General features: G+C 40.9%; 2 protein-coding genes across 4 annotated transcripts in view; both read left to right on the top strand.

Annotated features, from left to right (window-relative positions):
• LOC118101058 (sodium/potassium/calcium exchanger 3) overlaps positions 1 to 8,621 on the top strand; it is a 46,683-nt gene extending 38,062 nt beyond the window's left edge. Inside the window, exons 11-17 of the mRNA XM_035146696.2 lie at positions 2,214 to 2,374; positions 3,117 to 3,387; positions 3,481 to 3,647; positions 4,130 to 4,244; positions 4,419 to 4,531; positions 5,036 to 5,101; positions 5,912 to 8,621. Coding sequence (XP_035002587.1) covers positions 2,214 to 2,374; positions 3,117 to 3,387; positions 3,481 to 3,647; positions 4,130 to 4,244; positions 4,419 to 4,531; positions 5,036 to 5,101; positions 5,912 to 6,064 — 1,046 coding nt within the window. The 3' untranslated portion in view covers positions 6,065 to 8,621. The remainder of the gene's footprint in view (positions 1 to 2,213; positions 2,375 to 3,116; positions 3,388 to 3,480; positions 3,648 to 4,129; positions 4,245 to 4,418; positions 4,532 to 5,035; positions 5,102 to 5,911) is intronic.
• A 2,068-nt stretch (positions 8,622 to 10,689) lies between these two features.
• LOC118117302 (ras and Rab interactor 2) overlaps positions 10,690 to 21,788 on the top strand; it is a 36,866-nt gene continuing 25,767 nt past the window's right edge. The window contains exons 1-3 of one of the 3 annotated variants that reach the window (XM_035169436.2): positions 10,691 to 10,848; positions 12,522 to 12,713; positions 20,552 to 20,696. In XM_035169436.2, the coding sequence (XP_035025327.2) occupies positions 20,628 to 20,696 (69 nt within the window). In that variant the 5' untranslated portion in view covers positions 10,691 to 10,848; positions 12,522 to 12,713; positions 20,552 to 20,627. Of the gene's footprint in view, positions 10,849 to 12,521; positions 12,714 to 20,551; positions 20,697 to 21,788 lie in introns of all 3 variants that reach the window. The other 2 variants (XM_035169445.2, XM_035169425.2) reach the window with 2 other exon arrangements.

Below are 21,788 nucleotides of genomic sequence, written 5' to 3' on the forward strand. Positions count from 1 at the left end.
GATGATTCTAATGTCTGCAGCTGCCGCTCTGCCCTCGGTGATAAGGCAAAGTCTGGGGCACAACAACAGCAGCTACCAGAATAGAGAACGGTGCGAGGTGCTGGCTCCAACCTTGCTCAGCACGACCTGCTCCGTCAGCTTGTTCTGTGTCTGATGCTCTGACTGCTGCCTCCGGTGAGAACAAGTGACCCTGCTAACTTGTTCCTTGGGGGTGTGCTGAGGAGGCAACACAGAGAACTGGGGTAGCAGGTGGCAGTTGCTTCAGCAGGGTTGCCAGGCTGGATTTGTCTGAATGTGCAGCGTCACAAATGGTCCCCACAGTAGCCTGATGTCTGGGCTCATAGACACCTCTGGGACAGGACCTTGTCACCATGTCTTACTGTAACTCAGCTTGTGGGTGATGTTTGACCTTGAAGGAAAGAAAGTAGCTACAACAGCTGACATTGTTAATGTTGCTGCTGCCATTGATCAGTAGAGGAAATGGATTGGTGGTAAATATTGGCCTGTGTCAACAGACAGGATGGAGTTAATAATAATAAAAACTTATTTATGGGCGCCTCAATGACACCTTAATTATATACCAACAATCCCAAAACAGTGGATTGTGATTTTGAAGGTGGGGATAAAGTCATAGATGGCTTGTGGGAAGGTTCCTGAGACGAGGGCCTGCACAGCTGAAGACTGGAGACCCCATAGTGGATAAGTGGGCAGGAGATATTAGTGAGGAGGATGAAGGAGGAAGATCGGAGAGTATGGGTAGGTGAGTAGGTATAAGGGAGGTCAGAGAGGTACGGAGGTGCTAGGTAAGAAAGAGCCTTGAAGGTAAGAAGGAGAATCTTGTAATTCATGTGATGTTTGACAGGGAGCTAGTGTCGATTTCTCTACATTTCAGACATGGAAACTTGCTGAGATCACATCTAAAAGTGGAACTTATTGAACAAATTAGAACAGTGTCCTGACATTCTGAGGTGGAGAAGTTTGACATGGTAGAAATTAAACTATGTATGAATTTATAGATTACATTTTTTTCACCTAAAAGATTTAAGTTTGTTTTTCAGTTAAACTGTTCAGATTATAGGTCACATTAAAGGTGGAAAACGTTCTGACATGATTTATCTTGGTCTAATTTTTTACATCACAAAAGCCTGGCATTACTATTTATATCCACTGTATTTTCACTGTACCACAGTATGAACCTGATATAATAGTGAATGGGTCTTGCTGAAACCGGTGCAGAGACAAATCATCAAATAATATCAAATTATCAGCAGCTTACTCAGCATATATGCATGCATGCCAAACAGGTGTATGAATTTTGACTTAGCTTAGGGTGTGTCAGTAAATACAGTTTATTTATACAGCATCGTTCACAGAGACACAATCAAAGGGTCAGATAAAATCCACTAGGGGAGCAGATATATGACAAAACATTAAAAGAAAAAAACATGTTACCTAAATACCTATCTGAACAGTTGAGTCTACAGAGGATGAAGTGCACTTTCAAGGTCCTGAGGGTCTAACTGCTCGGCTCCTGGTGTGTGGGTGCAGAAGGTCCACGATATCCTGCAGAGCGTGGGCATGTAGGGCTCCATATGTGAGCCCCAAATATTTAAAATAAACATGGGGCCAGTACAGAGAGGTTAAGATAGGTGTAATATGTGACCATCTGTCGGATAATGTTGAACAGCATTTTGAACAGTAAGGACGCTTTATGAACGCAGGTAAAAGAGAGGTCCAATCGTGATGAGATAATATGAAGTATTAGCTACTATCTTGTCTTGACACAACAGACAGAGTGTGGCTGTTTCTGAGATGAAACGTCATTGAATGTGATAGTTGGCCCAAACTAACACCAAAAATATTGCATAGCACTGTCAACAAATCATTAAAGATCCCTTGCACCCACTTGCCATCATCATACCACAAATCCACATCAGAAGGACACAAAATATTATATCTGACCCGAGCACCCTGCTCACCACCTATTTCAACTGTTACCCTCTAAGAGGCGCCACAGATCCTTGTTCACCAAATCATCCTGTTAAAAAAATGTTTTTGCCCCCAGTCATAAGGACTCTGATGTTACTGTGTCTGACATTGTCCTGTCCATATATTGTCCAAAGTCATTGTGTAGTGTCGAAATGTCAAGACTAACTACTGTTGTTCTGGATGTTATTTTTCAGATGATAACAGTGTGTGTTATTTCTTCCCAGCTAACTTCCACTGTAAGCCCTCAGTGCTGATGGTGGATGAGCTGCTGTCTGCATACCCCCACCAGCTGACCTTCTCTGAAGCCGGCATGAGGATCATGATCACCAATCATTTCTCCCCCAGGACCCGTCTCACCATGGCCTCCCGCATGCTCATCAATGAGGTACATGTACACCAACCTATACGTGGACTCAGGCACGCTACATTATCTTGAGTTATGTGGTTTCATAGGCTGCAAGTAGCTTTCTACATGTCTTCTTCAACATCCTCATATAAACTACAGCAGTGGTCGGCAACTTGGTCAAACCATTGGTCAAAATCACTGCCAGATAATTTTTATAAGATGATTGTTTTTATTTCACTATATCTGACACAGACGGACTGACCCGCGACGGGTGCAGATCTCCGTTGCTGCAATGTTTTTATATTGAGCTGAATTACAGAGCTTTTATTTTGAAAAGTTATGAACTTGGGTCTGAAGATTGTGTGGATAACTTAAAAGACCCCTGAATTAGCTGACATGCAATGTTTGAACAAATAACAGCTGTTACGTAGAGCAATCAAACTTATATATTGATTACATACGTGAACATTAATTACGCAAATTCACCTTCATTTTATGAAAAACTTTGACTATAGAATCATTGCAGATAAACCAGGTAGGATGAACACAAAGTTTTCTAACTTCAGCACCATAGATTGTTTATGAAAAAGCTGTACACACAACGTCCAGCACAAAAACAATAAAAAGATACACTATATTGTAGAACTGATTGAAGAGGACTCACTAATGACATGGAATAATTCTGAAGCAGCTCCAGAGCATTAACACAGGACAAGAGAACAGGCAGGTTTACAATGAGCACTCTTGTGTTGATATCTTTATGTTCTGTTATCACTTCTAGAGACAAAGACTGATCAACACTTCAGAGACTCGAGTCAACCGCATCACCAATGGCGACTCAGACTCAGCGGCCAGGAGTCAGGGGAGGCGGGGCTTAGAGAATGGGATGGGCGGGACCGAGCAGGGTCTGAATGGGAGATGCAGACTTCAGCGGCTGGAGGCTGGTAATGAGACGGAGAATGAAAATGAGGATAATGAGAACAATGAGAACGACGAGGAAAGAGAGGAAGAAGATGATAATGGAGGCCCCCTGGTGCCGTTCAAAATTCCAGGTACATTTGTCACAGATGACATTTAGAAATAAAATTATTAAATGTTTAAATGTTGGTTTGTCTGTTATCCACTCTCTCCCTGTCTTTGTCCAGCTGGGGCGTGCAATAAACTGAAGTGGTTGACCATGTGGCCGCTGTCCCTGCTCCTGTTCCTCACCGTGCCCAACTGTGCCAAGCGCCGCTGGGAGAGATGGTTCCTAGTGTCCTTCTTCACCGCCACCCTCTGGATCGCTGGCCTCTCATACATCATGGTCTGGATGGTAAGTCCAGTCAGACACACACACACACACACACACAAACACACACACACACACACAAATATGTGGATGTGCATTTTCTCTTTTTTTCAACATTATTTTTATTGAGTTTTGGCAATGAAGGAACACAAAATCATACATGAAATAACACGATCACTTATCAAAAAGATAAGTTAGTATTTGCATATACAGTGTGGAAGTGAGATCCAATCACAAGTGGTCACATTCAGGATGCAATACCAGATGTGAACAGATGCACTTAACACTGTCCACTTTTGAAGGGATCTCTCAGGGAGGATGTTAATACCAAGTCTGAACAGGGCCAATGAGGTTTTTCTAGCATTTTGTAGACTGGGCGTAAAACATTTTAACACCTCCGACATGTGACTCCACAGTGAAAGTTGGTGGTCTTTTCATGGTTTCATTTACTGATGAACTACGCATAAAAAAGACTGTATCATGAGATAGAATGTGTTTGGTTTCAGGTGACTGTGATCGGCTTCACGCTCGGTATACCTGATGTCATCATGGGCATCACCTTCCTGGCAGCAGGCACCAGCGTCCCTGACTGCATGGCGAGTGTCATAGTGGCACGGCAAGGTGCGTACACACACACAGGGATCAACACAGTCTGATAAAACTGAATTTTCATTCAGCGAAGCAGGAATGCTGTGAAAAGAAGGAGTGGCTGTTCACAGCAGACGATTGCTTGTCACTACTGACTTGTCATGTGACTGCAGACAGACCTTGACAGTGCTTCTCTCTTTGCCTCAGGTCTGGGAGACATGGCCATCTCCAACTCCATAGGCAGTAATGTGTTTGACATCCTGGTGGGTCTGGGCCTGCCCTGGGCGCTGCAAACACTCTGCATCGACTACGGCTCCATCGTGAGTGTTTCCTCAGCTCAGGAGATTCCAAGTAGAACAGAAAAGTGTTTATGAAGAACAGGAACCATAATCTGTTGGTGGAATTCACCATTACTGTTGAGGCACTGCAGAGTTGATCACCTTACTCTAGTAACTTGTATTTGATAATCATTGTATGGATAACTTTCCTCACAAGGAAAATTATCTCAGAATAGGTTAAATTAAAGTCAGACGCTTACGTAACATTACATTACATTTCATTTACCTGATGCTTTTATCCAAAGCGACTTACAGTAAGTGCATTCAACCATGAGGGTACAAACCCAGAACAGTCTCCCCAACTGAATAAAAAGAGTGTGTGATTCTGTGTGGATCAGGACAAACATACAGGACAACAGCATCTGCCATATGTCCTTATTGGCAGACTTTTTATAAACTTGGATTTTAAAGCCAGTTAATGGCAATAAAAAATTCAAAAAATACTGTAATATACCAAAGAATAACACTCTGTGTCTGTCTCTACAGATCCATCTTAGCAGCAGAGGTCTCATATTCTCTGTTGGACTCTTGCTTGCCTCAGTATTCTTCACAGTAAGTATACATTTACAACTTTGCAGAATGAGGTCATCCTGGCAAAAACACATCCTGATGATAAGATGCCAGTTGCCATGTGTGCCCTAAGGGCCCACTCACACATTTGCGAAGCTAACCTTTGCCTTCTGTTCACTTCCCATCTGTGAGAGCAAGGAGGTAAAGAAAATATTTGCTTCCTCTGCCGAGGCCAATAGTAGCGTGGCTTTGCGTGGAGTTCAACTTCGGTGAAGTTTGACCTACGATATTCGCTTCACATTCACATATGTGTGACTGGGCCCAAATACTGTGGTGTGGGAGCTAAAGTAGCAAGAGCCAGTAAGAAACATGGCCTATGACCAGATTCAGCTGCTCGACTAAAATCAACAGTGTGAAAATACCAGAGTAGATAAAACCATCAGCTGCAATGCAAAACTACACCCGCTTATGGCTGATGCAGCAGCAAAGTCAGTGAGGAGATGCGCTAACTGAGCAGACAAGGAAAGGCAGACAACAGTCGGTTGTCTAAACCATTCTCTAAACGTCCCATCACTGACCACCAAACATCCTATTTCTCTCTAACACATTGAAAATGGTTTAAAAATATGTCTCCCACGATTTATCAACTTGTCGACTACTTTTTGGGAACTAAAATGCAGTAGTCCTGAATGCCCTACTGTCCTTTTAAACATTCTCATAAAGGAGGAATGGTTTGAATTCTGTGCCGCTCATCTCTCAGAATGTTCAAAGCACCACACCTGCAGTGCTGACCTCCTCCCCTGTTTATTTCTGCACCATACTCTCTCTCTAATTCCGTCTCTCCACGTGCAGGTTATCGGTGTCCATTTAAACAAATGGACTCTGGACTGGCGACTGGGCTTGGTCTGCATCGTCATGTATGCCATCTTCCTGTGCTTCTCCATCCTCATCGAGTTCAACGTCTTCATCTTCGTCAACCTCCCAACGTGCCGAGACATCCACTGACCTCCCTCCTCCTCCTCTTCTTCTTCTACTTCTTCTTCCTCTGACTGACGGAGGAAGTCTCACCTGGCTTCCAGTTTTTTGGCACCTTGGAACCAAGTCTTACTATTTATTTTTTCAAATAGAGAAATAGAGATATATATATATATATGATTTATCTTTGGTGCAATACACACAAGAGAGAGGACACCGGAGGTTTTGAATTTTTGGGGACCAGAGAGGTGGCGTGGAGAGAAAGTCCCAGCAGCTGTGTTTGCTGCCAATCGTCTGATGAACCGAAAAGTTGGCGGGAAAGAACGTAACTGTATTAACACCGACAGTTAGGCTACTGTTGGTGAAGAAGCTGCTACTGTAACTGACTGACTGACTGGAGGAAAGAGAGGAATCCTGCGCGTACAGCGACTTTTAGCTGGATTGTTTGTTACTCTTTGTACAAGATTGGATATAAGCACACAATTAAGGTATTTTTAAGTAAAAACTGGCTTTCTCTGTATATATTTGAGGATTATATAAGTACTAATATAAGCTGATATACAGGACTCTTTTATGCACAACTGGATCAGTCTTGCAAAGCTGACTGGTCCGATAACAGTTACAACATTGTATGCTTTACTGTAGTGGTCTGGTCTGCCAGTAACACACTCACCATGCTCAGCACCAGCCAGCGTAGCATGCTGTAATAGCCACGAGTCAAGTCTCGCTTTGCACTGTCAGAGAGAATCTAGATATTTAACACTATTCACATAGAGTCTATTCTTGTTTGTTTCTCTACAGGCATATCCAAGTAGATGTGGGCTTTGTTGTTCTTTAATAAACCCACATGAGAAAGGGATCTCCCTGGGTATGACATCCAGCACTGTCACTTTATGGATTAGAGATAATCTTCTATCTTTGCAAGGCGTCTACAGGTACTCTAAACATGTAACTACTGAAGTTAAAGCTCCCTCTAGACAGTAGACCTCTTGTGCTGTATTAAAGAGTTAGTTTTAAGTCTCTGAGTTGAATCTAACGTTACTTCTTAAAGCCAAAAGTATTTTTAGAACAGGAGGAGTCGAGTAGATTTGGACTGAAGAGTCGATTTTAGTCCTGTGTGTGTGTGTGTGTGTGTGGGTGTGTTTGTGTGTGTATGTGTGTGTGTGTTTGTGTATGTGTTTGTATGTGTCAAAGCACTTAATTTCTGATCGGTCCCGGTTAATATCAGGGGTAAGGTGTTAATTGAGGTTAGGTTAAGGGTTTAAGGGTTAGGGTTAGGCCATCCACAATGAATGGAAGTCAGTGCAATGTCCAGCTGTCCAAAGTTTTTGTGTGTGTGTGTGTGTGTGTGTGTTTCACAATCTTGAGGGGAACCAAGGAAACCACTGTTACTGGGAAGACATAATCATGATTTATTTATGAATTAATTTATTCAAAGATCATGTCTAACCCTACAGTTTCAGCCCTTTGGGTCATGTACAGTGTATTAAATGGAGCGCTCTCCACTCTTTGTTGATGGAGCTGTATGTACTGCTGTACCTAATATATAATTCAAGTACTGGAAACTGACTTGATGTTGTTTATATTTAAGATCTTAGACCTTTATAATTTATAAGTTTTGTACAGTTTGGAAAGATGTTGCCACATTTGTATATTGGTGCAAACACAGTGGTTTTTGAAGATGACACACGGCCGGGTTGAGTTGACATGGAGAGAAAATGCGATCTTTATCCCTGGTACTAACATAGGTAGGAGCCTGATCCCTGTGCATGTTAAATAAGTGATGTCAAAGATTCACTTTCAGGTAAAAAAGGATGTTAATGGCACATGAAGCTTTGACCTTTCACCTCTCTTACACAGGGCTTGAACTCTTGTGCCATCTTTTGTATTTGAGGCTTCAAAACCAACGCCTGTGGCCATTCTCCTGCTTGTATTTGAGCCATAAAAGAACCACCTTTGTCAAAAGTATTGCCACTCTGTTTCAGCATGTGTTAAAAAAATGTGGAATATGCGTATTTTTATTTCATTTTAACCTTGAAAGATACCCATGTCAATAGAATTGCTTATTAATTAAAAGCCTCCTCTGTAGATGTTAATGCTCCTCCTGTGGCCACAGGATAGCGCTGTAGAGCTGTGCTACACCCTCAGAGATGGCTGTTATTTTACACAAACAGTAAAAAGTGGATTGGATGTAATTTCAGGTAGGCTTCATAGGGATAAATACTGGAAGGTTTGCATGCCTTGTTCAGAATTCAGTTTATTTTGTGTGTAATTTTAATGCGTCTCCCAGATCAAAAAGGCACTGTCTTGATTATGCTGTACATATCAGAGGGATATGCTATTATAAACACAGATGTTTAAATAACTGAGCAGTTGTATTTGAGATATATACAGTATTTAGAATGTAGGCCTAAAACAGTTAGTTTTCAGCTAATTCATGTCGTTTTATGCTCATGTCTTTTGAATTGTTTGTAAATCCTCATTTTTGTTGATGAGGACCTCTGGACTCGGAGCTCGGAGCCAGAGAGAGACACAATCATCTGCCTTGTTCCCAGTGGTCTTCTTGCAATAAACTGATTTACATACACATTTCGTGTGTTAATGAGCTGGACTTATGATACTCTGGTTAGGCACATGTTCCTTTACTATTTTATTTGAGACACACTACTATAGCACAGATAATGATTGATTTTGACCGTTTCTGTCATATTCATAATATTGGATATTTTGAATGCAGTGATTAAATCTCAGGATCACTTTCTAATAAGGTGTCATTTTTAAAGACAAATCCTGTGCCATTTTTCATACTGATGGATACAGTGTAGCTACACAAAAGCTTGTTAAATCTGCGTTAATTAATCAACACCATTGTTTCATCAACACTAGGTTAAATGACAATATGTAATCTCAAAGACGTCCTTCATAACCATGGAGCCACAGATAATGATCACTCAGCTCTTCCTCCCTCAGCTTTAATCGTTCAATCTCAATGGTTTTTTGTTTTTTTGGCCTGCACTGTTGTTTATTGTTCATTGATTTACTCCCACGACAGGACCCTCAGGCAGCAGTTCTCAGCAATAAAGCTCGAACCAAACTGGTAATAAAGTTAGCAACGAGCTGCCTTACACTGTGTATTATTTAACAGAACTGACTTAACGATACTCCAAATCAAAGCTAATGCTGCTGTTTTGAGTGTATAGACTAACTGGTTTACCACCACAACTTTATGAAGGTGTGTTTACAGCTTCTGCTGCCCCCAAGTGACCACATTTATCAATTAATGAAATATATTTATCAAAATAGCTTTGTAAACTTTAAATCTACAATAAAAATTTTGATAGGCCATTTTTAGTGGCATCTTTGGTGAAGCTGAATACCTAGAGAACCGACTGTGGCCTCTAGGTAACTTAAAAACATGAAAGGCTCTGTGTAGAGCCTGGCATCCTTTTTCGGTCAGGTAGAGCATAAAACAGTATCGAGCCACTTTTAGAAACGGATCTCGCTCCAGAAGTAAATTTTCCCCTTCATTTTCTTTGGTGACGTTTCAGGAAATCCTCAAAAATGTTCTAAGCTTAGAACCAAGCAAACCAGCTACAAGATGAATCATGATATTAGACTTTTGATTCTGAGAGAATAAATTTGAAAATGGAAAACAAACGTGAAGGTACAAGAATGTGTAGCCTACATTATTATTTTGAATTGAAGTTACATACGTATCCCATAAACCATTGGGACTTATCCCCTTTTGAAGATTCCCAGGGCTTCTTCTTAAACTTTACCTCATAGTGTTTTTCACCTCTTTTGACTTTTCTTTTCCAGCATGTTACAAAGAGAAATCATGATTTCTTTGTGGCAAACATAATGTAACGCTGAACCATCCAAGTGTAGCCCATTGTTTCACAAGAGAATCATGGGTAGGGTAGTTCTTCTCATTGACATTGTATATACAGTAAAACACGTTTTTCTTGAAACACAGTTGATATCGTACAGAGTTGTGACTTAACAAGAATAACTAGCACTGTTTCACGGTCTTCTAGCTTGTGATAAGTCTACCCTGGATGGTTACGATATTATAGCTGATAATCAAAATCTCTATTCAGGAAATCAGCTCATTTTTTAATTGCAGAAACTGGCTGTTGAGCCCACAGACCGTACCAATACACTAATAGAAACATAATCATGAACATTATGTTGCATTTGTGCTGACAGAGTTCATTACACCCGAAGCACGGGACCTATTAATCAGTTGAGATGTCAGAAATTGATCCTACATTAGTCTTCAGATGAGAGTGTGTATGGAACAAACAACAATTCAGATATTTATGTTTGTTTGATAATTATCAATAATGTGACTTATATTTAACATGCTGCTGTGACCATCATAACATCTTTATAGAAAGCATCTCATGAAACCCTTTCCACCATAACCCTGTATGTGTACTGTATAGTATGTTATACTCTATATAATGTTCCACCTCAGATTAACATACTGGGTGGAAGCTCTATAATTTGACTGTCAACATTTCATAACAGGATTAAAAGTAAAGGTGAAACTCGCCATCATCTCCTCAGCCAATCAGACCGAGGCATCATGTTACCGCAGCCTCCTCCTCCTCCTCTTCCTCCTCCTCCAGTCTCACCCCTCGGTGCTCTGTCTGATCCAAACCCCGTGTCTCGGTCTCGGAGCCGCAGTCCAGCCATGTAATCCACCGCTGACACCGGCCCCTCGGTGTCCCCCTCCTCTTAGAACAGCAACCACCGTGCGCTTTTCTTCATGGAGCTCAGCCGGAGGATTTCCTGAAAACTGACTCTAGGTGAGTGGAGAAAGACACAAACCCTTCCTGCAGCTGCAAACTGACTGATGAGTGACCAGCAGTTCTCCAGATGTTTTCAGGAGATTGCAGAATATTTTCAGACCTGCTGACTCCTACTGTGATGACAGTTAGTTTGAACCTGATTCCAGGCAAGATTTACGTCTGTTATGTCCAATAGAACAACCTTTCGGGTTTCATCTTATTTGTAAACTGTAGAGTAAAAGATAGAAGTCTGTGAAGTGAACATGTGAGTGTTGTGTGACACGGTCGATTAGTGCTCATTAAAAAACAGACAGCTTCAGCGAATCAAACTTTCTCTCTGTGTGTGTGTGTGTATGTGTGTGTATTTGTGTGTGTGTGTGTGTGTGTGTGTGTGTGTGTGCGTGCGTGCGTGCGTGTGTGTGTGTGTGCTCCTGCAGAAGCATCTGAACTTGCTCTGTCTTGATCTTATCGCAGCAGCATTTCTTTAAGTTCAGTGAGGTCAAGTATAAGACTGAGGCGCAAATACCTGGAGCATTAACTGACAATATAAAGTGTCTAGTATAAGTAAATACATGTGCGAGGCTATATATCAGACACATTCTCACAGTGACTTCAAAGGGTTTTGATTTTCCTGGAAATACGACTTCCATATGATACAGCCCCAGGCCCTGTTCTGAGCATAGCAACAGGTATGCTGTGGGGAGGGGAAGGGCTAAACCAATGTGCACTACCTGCACTTTTAAACACAACTTGAACCTCAATGTTATTTTAGGACCCTTTCCTGACTTAGAATAGCCCCTTCCAACCTCTGAAACATGTAAACATGTTAAAGGTGTAATCATTCTCAAAATAGGCCCTAATAGAGGTGTAATACTGCAGTGGTTCCCACTAACAGTCTAGACTGTGGCGGCTGTCATATTTTAATTTGTCCTGCCATGGTTTCATAAAGAACCAAAATTAGTCTTACATTTTTTATTCTCATATTAAGATAAGTGATCTCTAACTTGGTGTGTGCAGTGCTATTTGCCATTTGTGCAGGGCAGTATTTGCTATTTGCCATACTTGCTTGTGTTGTCGTACTATGGAGTGCTCGCGTTGCAACATGCTAATGCTATGTTCCATAGCGTTTTTACCGTCCACGCACGACAGTCAGACCTCATAGTTTTAGCTGCATTAGTGGAATGCAATGCAATTATTTCTCTCACGTGACAACTTATCTTTCACCCTTAAAGGGATAGTTCACTGAAAAATGAAAATGGACTTATTATCTACTCACCACTATCTCGATGGAGGGGTGAAGTGTATGAGTCCACAAAACACTTCTGGAGTCTCAGAAGTAAACTTTTTAGCAGCCGAATCCGATACAATTGAAGTAAATGGTGACCGAGACTTCAGACGTAATAAAACAACAGAAAAAATATAACATGCCTCCATACTGCTCGTGTGGTGTCATCCAAGTGTCCGCAAGCCCAGAAATTTATATTTGACTCGAAACAAGGTCATTTACACCGTGTTTTAAGCCTGAACTATCCCTTTAAATCTGTGTACCTGGAGTGACCTTCATGTGCATGCATGTGCACCCCTGTTATCTCCATCAATTGTATTAATTCTGTGGGAAATGCAGATACTATGTTCACACCAAACGCAAAGCGAATATTCATGTTATGTTACTTGCACGGGTTTGGTCGCAGGATAATTTGTGTTTACTTGCGGGACTGGTGCGACCAACAAGAGTAAACACAACCCATGAATATTCACCTGGAGGACTACTGACAACTACTGACTACTACTGACTTCGGAAAAGCCAGCTCTGTCATGTGTGGGTCCCATGCCAGCGCTACCTGAGGTTGACCAGTGACCAGTTCAATGCCCTGCTAGCTCAGGTCAGTGCCAGGACCTGTCTTGTGAGTTTTATTCTCAACACTGATTTGCTTCACGCAAATTTTTCATTTGAATTTAAATATTTCAACTTGATATAAGGTCAGCCCGCGATTCTGCTTTCTCCGCTTGTTGTTGTACCCGTTGAATGTCGGGGTTCGGGGTAAATGATGGTCGCTCTGTGGAGGGCTGTTTTATACAGGGTAAAAAGGGTGCTGTTTTATATGATCCTTGTGGTATTTTGACCAAAGTATGTTGAAGACATTTCATTAAGACCCCAAGGAACCATATCAACTTGTGGTAAAATGGGCATGCTATGTCCCCTTTAAACTAAATGCTCATTACTGTCAAACAGGCTACTGATTAAATGCTTTCATCCCAACCCCCATGGATTCTTGATAATAAAATTGTAACTTTGTTGAAATATGAATGAGCTTAAAACTCGGACTCGGCTCCATTTAGCAAAAATAAATAAATAAATAGATAAATAAAATACACATCCTTCTGCCCCACATTCTCTCTTTTTATTTTCATACAGTCCCTTAGTCTTTATTTCACAACTTTGGCTTTTCTCTATCAAGGCCTTATATTCTAAAAGCTGAAGTACGTCGTGTCGCAGCTTCTTCAGCTCATCCAGACATGTCCGACCTGTGAGAACCTGTACACTGTGCAGCTCACTTCTGTGCTGCTCTCTCAGATTTTTCTAAATGAACAAGTATCTGATGTTTATCACTATAATAAAGGGACCAGTTTCCTAATTTAAGCCTCTATGGAATCTGGTAAAGAGATTAACTTCACTGCAGATCCAAGGGGTTGTTTTGGCACACGGAGCCTTAGTTTCTTACTGCTGTGGGCAAGTGAATCAGCAGAAAGGTATTTTAACTTGCTGCTTGTTAGTGCTTGATAAGCAGAGTTTAGTTTTGTTTTGTTTTTGTCTCCAGAGACACAGTTAACATTTAACACAGTTAGTGTTGCTGTCTGCTGTTTTCAAGTTGCTTTTCTTTCTATCGCCTGATTATTCTGCTTTAAATGTATTAGAGTTATGTCGTAACCAGTCTGCAACCTGAAGGCAGAAGGACACAGGTCTAAGAAAAGTGATGTCATCTTTGCTGGACAGAGAAGCGGGGACTCGAGTTACCAGTGCAAGAATAAAGTGTCCCTGTGGAGGATGTTAACACTGAACGCTTTCACATGGGCACTGCTGTGCGCTGTAATCCTGCTGCAGGGCATGAAATCTAACACTCGGTTAGACTGGAGCCCTATGAAGGAACTGAATATCAGCTGTGTGCATGAATTCAGCTTCAGATAAATGTGAAAAGGTGTTAAGTGTCGCTACCAAAACCTTATTACTGTCATAGTTTGTTTCTACTCCTGCTATAATTCAGGATTCAACTTGACTTTGCAGACAGGGTGGACTAACCAGCTAACAGGCCCTGAGGACAAAATGAGCTGTGGGCCTGTTCGGATGTATTTTTCCATGTATTCCATTGTCTTCAACCTATGTCTTCAACTCAAGACAATGGGATACATTAGAATATCACTCAACCCCAGTATGTCATTTAACTTGTGATGAACAGAAACTGTTTAGAAATACAGTAAGCATCAAGCATAATATCATGGAAATATCCGATCTAGACTTGCAGGAGCCCTTGAGCATGATTGAAAAGCCCATAAGGCTGTTAAACAACACTAGCAGTTGTTTTGAAGTATTTCCAGAACCCTCAAAGATTCTTCTGAACATCTGGAGGAGAAAATGAACCCATCTGCTCCACGATGAAGATCTTTACTCTTGATCCAAACAAAGATGTTCGCCAAGTTTAAGTTATGTTACTACTTAAATGTGTCTGTGTTGATGATATATTTTCATACACACTGATGTGATCATTATTTTCTTATGTCGCACAAAATGAGCCAAATTTGAGGCAGGACTAGGTGTGTCAGTGACCCCACCCTGCACATTTTTTATTTTCAGTATAAATCGTGCTAATAAGAAATGACAAACATTTGCATGTTAGTTGTTTGAAGAAAAAAAAGTTTTGTGCAAAGTTAACTTGAACGTTACTCAATATCAATCTCAACATCAATCTAGATCCATGAATCATTCCGTGGGAAATTAGTAAAAATGTGAAAAAAACACCCAATCTCCCAATGTTAAAAACAGGGATTAAACAAATCCCGGATCGGCCAAAATTGAATGGGTTCTTCCTTGGAGGAATTAAGTAAAAAGCTAACATTCATAGGTTTTGTCACTGTGTTCTTTCTACTAATAAACAGGCTCTAGGTCTTGGAACTACAATTCCCACAACAACCACAGTATGTGGTATCAGTGGTGGTTTTCCAGCCCTCAGGCCTTCGAGGGTATTGATGAGCCCATTATTGTTTAGAAGATGATTTACAGAATGACGTCCTTACCACAGATATACTGACATCAATGAATAGATTACTTTTAGACCTGAAGAAAAAGCCTGAACATGTTGATTGGGAAATCTTTATGATCAGATCTCAGAGAATTATTGCTCTGAGACGAGTGACTCTATCTGAAGTTAATCACTGACCTTGGAGTCTCTGTCAATTACAGTAGTTAGAATATTTTCAGTTCACAGGAAATTCTCCCTTTATCTGCCCCTTCTGCCACTTCCTCCTCTTCCTTTGAAAAGTGAACAAGCAGAGACCCCCCCTCCACCCAACTAGTGTTCCTGGGACTCATTTAAAGGGGAGTGGCCCAGAGGAAACAGCGCAGCCTTCTCTTTCTTCTCTCTTTCTGACCAAGATTCAGTCCATCGACTCTTTAAATACATGTGAAAGCTGATCTGCTTCACGGTGTTGTTTGTTTTGCTTTTGCATGCTGCTATTGCGAGACCCGTAAAGCTGCGTGTCTCTTAACTGTTGGCGAACATTTCATGGAAAGGCTGAAGGTAATCCTAACCTTCTGTACTGGAGAAAAAAGAAAAGAAAAAGGGAGTTCACAGATTCCTGTGTGTTATATAAAAACCAAAGAGCTTCCTCTGTAACTACAAAAACATGGATTGGACAGTCAGTCAGTTCAGCTGAACTCCCCTAGAACCACTGACCCATATTCTGCTCTGCGGTCACACACACACACATTTCTCATCACTCTAGTTGACACTTTTTCCTTCTCAAGTAAATAGTCAAAGTCAATGTTTATTTATAGTGATGATATAATAATACCATCATGTATGTAGCACCTTTCAAATGGCTGTTACAAAGTGCTTTACAGAGAGGACGAATAAAAAACAAGAATACAAAACATCAAAGACAAGAAGCCAATGAATACAATGTTAATCAAAATTCAAAAAGACAGCAGAAAAAAAATACATTATGTAAAAGTAATGGCAAAAAAAAGGATAAAAGAAACATAAGCAATAGTAAAAAGGATATAATCCTACAAATAATCTTTTTTCAATTCATACACTGTGTGCTGCATGTGCGCATGTGCAAGCACTCACATCATCTGGTTTGCCTCAGGGCAAAAAACATGGTCCTCGTGTTGGGGTTCTTATCTGTAGAGGGTTTATACAGCTGCCTGCAGCCTCCTCTTCCTCCTCCTCCTCCTCCTCGTGCTCTGACAGCAGCAGGAGCCCCATCATCCTAACAACACTCCTTACTGGATCTCTGATCCGACCCACAGAGCAGCGGTTCACGTTGTCCCGACAGTTTAAACATAAACACAAAGTTTTGTTGGATATGTTTTTACAAGGGGGGGACAGGGAGACTGTCGGGGGAAATGTTAGTTTTATTGGTTTTTTGACCACAGTATGTTTGTACAGTCAGTGTGGAGAAAAACAGAAAAACAGTCCCTGCAGTTTTCTGTGGATTATACAGTCATGGGGATAAAAATAGAGCAAATAAACTGTATGGCTGCCACTACAGTACTCAGCAATATTCACTGACTAAAAATAAAAATGATCTCTAAATTTACACCCCAGTTTGATGACATTAAAAACTTCACAAAGTATTTGCCTCAACTAACTTAATTAAAAGTTGGCCTCAATACATAACTTATTGTGGCAAAACAAAAAACGTTCAGTCTGGACCACTGGGTGTACCTCAGTTTAAACCAGGCCAAGTTTAGAAAGGAGTCTCCCAGAAGTTTAGCATGTCGTTGTTGTTTCGTTAGTTTATTTGCAAAAACAGGATCTGCAGGACAACTCTCCAGGGTTTTTGACTTCATATTCAGTGACCTTTGACATCCTTGTGATTTGTTTAGACTTGTTGACCTTCTCTATGTCCACTACTCCTGTCTGCATGCTCTGTGAATGATGTATATATGTGTGAATGGGTAAATGTAGTGTAAAAGCGTCTAGAAAAGGTCATGTTAAGTGTCTGGGGGAAACCCAGATGTACAAATGTTTGTACGACCAATTCTTGTGAACACGATATCTCAAGTTTAAGGTAAATATTGCTCTAAGTTGCCTTGAACTTTAAGTTTTCCTTAATGTTTCTTTTTTGACAGTGCAGTTCATATTGATCTTTTATCAATTATTAGATATAAGATCAATTTTATGATTCGAAATTCTGAGCCAAGTCTGTTTTTGACAGTAGGGTAACAATCATGCATTACACACAATGGCACTGTTGCCTATAAAAACACTTGGCATGTATGCTGTATTAATTATTAAGGGTCTTTGAAATCAAATCATTAGACCTGATTTATTTGTTACTAAGAAGTTAGAAGTGATTTTGCAGTAACAAATAAAAGGCCGGTGGAGGATTAACAGCGGTCAAATGAACCTAGCGTGTGAAGGGAGCTTCATATGAAGGTAGCATCCATTAATCAAGGTGCTCTCATGTATGCAGGAAAACATTAAAGACATTAAGATTTAAAAAGTTTAATATTGACACGATGATACTGAACTCATGCCATTAAAAGCAGAAACACTGAGGCTATTCATCAGCTCTGATGTGGGACAGCAGCTTCACAGCTAGCCTCACACCTACTGGGAGAAAATGAGGGTCCCACCACCAGAGTGGGCTTTAAAACCAAAAATACCAGAGCTTAATGAAGTCCTGCTGTCATTCTTGATTCATTATAATTGTACAAAACACAATGAAGTGTGTGTGTGTGTGGGGGTCGGCTGGGTCTCACAGTCTGCTTCTTTATGGAGAATTAGAGAGAACTGGAGAGTCTATTAGCATAGTGTATTTTATAGACATGTCTCTGCGCACATGTGTGTTTACCTCAGGAACAGTGTGTCTCTGTGCTGGGGTGGGGAGGGCGTGAGGGAGGGGCGCATGCTCAGATGTGTCTTTGTTTACTTGCAGATGAGGATCACACACCTGCACATATATAGGCTGCACACACACAGATACACACAGTGATCTGTGATTGAGGAAAAGACATTAATGAAGAGTTTGATGGTAAATGGTCTGTGTTTATATAGTGATTATCTGGTGCCGATGTTATTGCATAAAAGACATACTTACTATGAAATGTTAACTTCTTCTCTAACTCTTGGTAGGTCTAATTTGCAAGTAATCAAATTGCCAAAAGGCCACAGACACATAATGAACCTGGGGCTTCTGTGGGGGGGTGAAGAGGAGCTGCCCTGGTGGGATGTTATCTTGTTTCGTAGTTCCTACAGTACCCAGCATGCTCTGTGTTGTGTCTGAGGCTCAGGAGGTTTATGCATGTGGAAACATTATTTACCTTTCTGTCAGAGTTTGTGTTGGCACCGTCACTGAGTGCAGATCTGTTGCAGAATCAACAGTGTGAGGACACAGAGAAGCATCACTCACTGATTTACAGGAATCTCCTCAGTAGGAATCACTTTGTAAAGTTCATCCTTACATTTTTCCCTTGTGCGCTCAGGCTTCTTTGTTTCTTCACTTCCCTTTGTGGAAATGAAACCATCGTGGCAGACAGATACAGTATCAGTTCCATTCTGAGACACTCAGGAAACGGTCTCAGACTTTGTGCAGGTCACCACATATTTAGATAACATTTACTGTAACTGACCTCACTGACTTTGTTTCTGTTTTACTTTTCTGTATGTATTAAACTTATTAAAGTTTGTTCTTGATAAGAAGATGAATCATCTCTCAGATTGCTCTATGGATGTGAGGACCGCTCTGTTCACCATTATCCCAACAGCTATTGACTAGATTGTGGATTCAAACATTGTCCATCATGCTTTGGTGATCCCCTTTTTTTCATGTCTCATCTTCACATGTGGTCTTGAGTGAAATGTCTTGACAGCCAATGTAAACACAACTCGTTCAAGTCACATTCATATAAAGACTGTGGTAATCACATGGCCTTTATTCTGCCTGAATTTACAATATTATAAAATACAGAAATTACTTTAACAATCAGTCAATTAATCCTCAAATTTGTAGTCTTTTTACTTTATGTGAAGTAAGTGATTGTTGGACTAGCAGCACTACAGTTGTTATAGATGTTAGTTACAGTTACATGTCTACAGCATATGAGGCATGCAGCCGAGGCTGGAATCACCAACGGCAATGTGGATTGTCGAGGACCCCAGAAGCCCCAGGCTCATTATGTGTCTGTGGCCTTTTGGCAATTTGATTACTTGCAAATTAGTTTGAAAAGTTGTGTGTCGTATGATGATTACAAATCAACTGACAAACATGGAACCAAGTATAAAAGCATAAATATAAATATACTGTTGTTGATGGAGTCGAATTTTGGCCCCGGGGCGTTTAACAGGTTAATTCGGACATGGTGACAGCTGTAATTATGAAACTCAGAGACACTGAAAGGTCTGTAATTTCATAATATATGACCTTAGGCTCAGCTTGCCTGATAATGATGAATCAATTTCATTGGGGTTAAATGTATGTGGCATGACCACTGTTCCAAGAAAAGAAAACTGGTGCCCCATGCACCAAGAGTTAGAGAAGAAGTTAACATTTCATAGTAGTATGTCTTTTATGCAATAACAACGGCACCAGATAATCACTATATAAACACAGACCATTTACCATTTACATTTAGTTATCCAAAAGTATCCTGACATGCTCCTCTGAGTTTCCCTTGCTCCCTTTCGCCCTACAATTAGGGGGTAAGGGGTGGGGGGGCTTCCTTGCTATGTGAGATAAAAATGCATGTGGGGGCGGACAATCGACAGAGCATCTCCTGGTTCGCAAGGACCTTGAACATCAGCCAGGAAGGGAAGGACTAGCCTGAAGGTTTCAGCTGGACGGGAAAGAAAGACAGAAGAGAGTGAAACAGAGAGATATGGGAAGGACACATCACCAGCACAAAGAAAGTTAAGAAAACGAAAGTGAATCTGACCAAGGAAGAAAGGGAAAACAAAAACAATAAGATATAATAAGAAGATGCAACGATTTAATCTGAGTTAAATAGAGTTTCTGCTAATTTGAGATAATTTTCAGGTTGTTCAATTCCATCAGATCCATCACTAGTGTCCTACCAAAGCCCAGAGGCCTAAAAACTTTGCTATGATGGTTGGGAAAGAAGGGCAGCTGTTCTTAAAGTGAGGCTCGCCAAAATGGAAAATTAATTATGTATGTATGAGAACATGGGAACAAATTCTTGGAAAAAGAAAGAGAGTGAAAATTTGATGGAAGGAAATGGGAGAGGCAGGTGAGTGGAAACTGGTTCAAACAAAAATAAGCAGAGGATTGGAATGAGATTTTTAAAAAAGGTCTGATGGTGAGACAAAGGAGTGATGAAGAGAAAGCAGAGGTGAAGAGAGGGAGGGAGAGGAGGACGAGACAGACAGAAAGCCTTCCAGCAGGCCAGCACTTCCATAATACTGCTGTGGCCAAAGCAGGAATTTCCTCTGGTTGCACCACAGCTGAAGTATCTGAAGTGAAGTGTGTTTTTGACCCACAGAGCTCCGGCGCCTGCTGACACTGTCTGAGACGTACACACACACACAGACTCAGACGTGAGAGGACAGGAAGACAACATGGCCTTCAGCTCTTCAGCCGAGAATCCCCCCAGCGGCCTGACAGACAGGAGCGGCAGCTTCTTTAAGGTAATGATGACACTGGGGACTTTCCAAAACTCCCTTGGTTTTGTTAAAGTTTCACTTCCTGTTTATCTTCCAGTTGATGTCTTTTTTTGGCTGACTCAACTTGTGTTTAGAAGACAGAAACAGCCAAACAGACAATAACTTTGTCCCTTTTTTGAGTAAGTTCTGTCCAAAACCTCTTTCTTTTCCATGTCAGCCACAACTTCCTTCTGTCACTGTTCAGGAAGAGCTCAAACACCTCCAGGTGGGGTTGAGTTTGAAGAATCGGAAGTAAAATATATAAAAATTTAATTCAAATAAGCTGCACCAAATTTCACACACTCATAAATAACTATTTTTTTCCAAATACGACAGATTTGTTTTTCATCAAGATCCATGAATTATTCCCTGAGAAAATGTTGAAAATGTTGAAAATCTCATAATGTTAAAGAAAGGGGGAAAACATCCTGGATCCACACAAAAATTTCACGAGTTCTTTCCTGACTCATACTGCACCCTTACACCAAGATTAGTGGTAATCCATTCTGTTGTTTTTGTGTAATCTTTCTTACAAATCAACCAACAAAGGGACAGGGGTCCTTGGCAGAGGTAAAAAGTAACCACTGTAATTCAGACCCTGTTCAGACCTGGTATAACAGGTCAGAACATCCATTCTAAAGGATACGATAAAAAGTGAAATTTGTTAGTTGCATCCGCTCACACCTAATATTAAAATGCATCCGGAATGTTTCTCCTGTGATCACTTGTGATCGGATCTCACTTTCCCGCTCTTCATGCAAATTGACCCGTCTGTCATTTCTGTTAGTTAAAACTAAATGATGTTGTTTTGAACAAGTCTGAGTTTACAGATGTGTCTGATGTCACTGTTTGTGTGTCTGTGTGTCGGCATGAGAGGGAGAGGAGTCACGCTGAATGAATCTCGTGCAGCTTTCACCAGTTAGATTTCACCAATTTAGGAAAAGTATCAGTTATGATGTTGTGGTCAGTTTTGATATTTTGGCGATGGCCACAAACAAATCAGTGTATGGGCACAGATAAGAGTAAAAAGGTGGACGTCAGCTGAGCTGGTCCTTGATCTGTGGCCCAGGATGCATT

The sequence above is a fragment of the Hippoglossus stenolepis genome, chromosome 2, assembly GCF_022539355.2.
Source record: "Hippoglossus stenolepis isolate QCI-W04-F060 chromosome 2, HSTE1.2, whole genome shotgun sequence".
NCBI lineage: Eukaryota > Metazoa > Chordata > Actinopteri > Pleuronectiformes > Pleuronectidae > Hippoglossus > Hippoglossus stenolepis.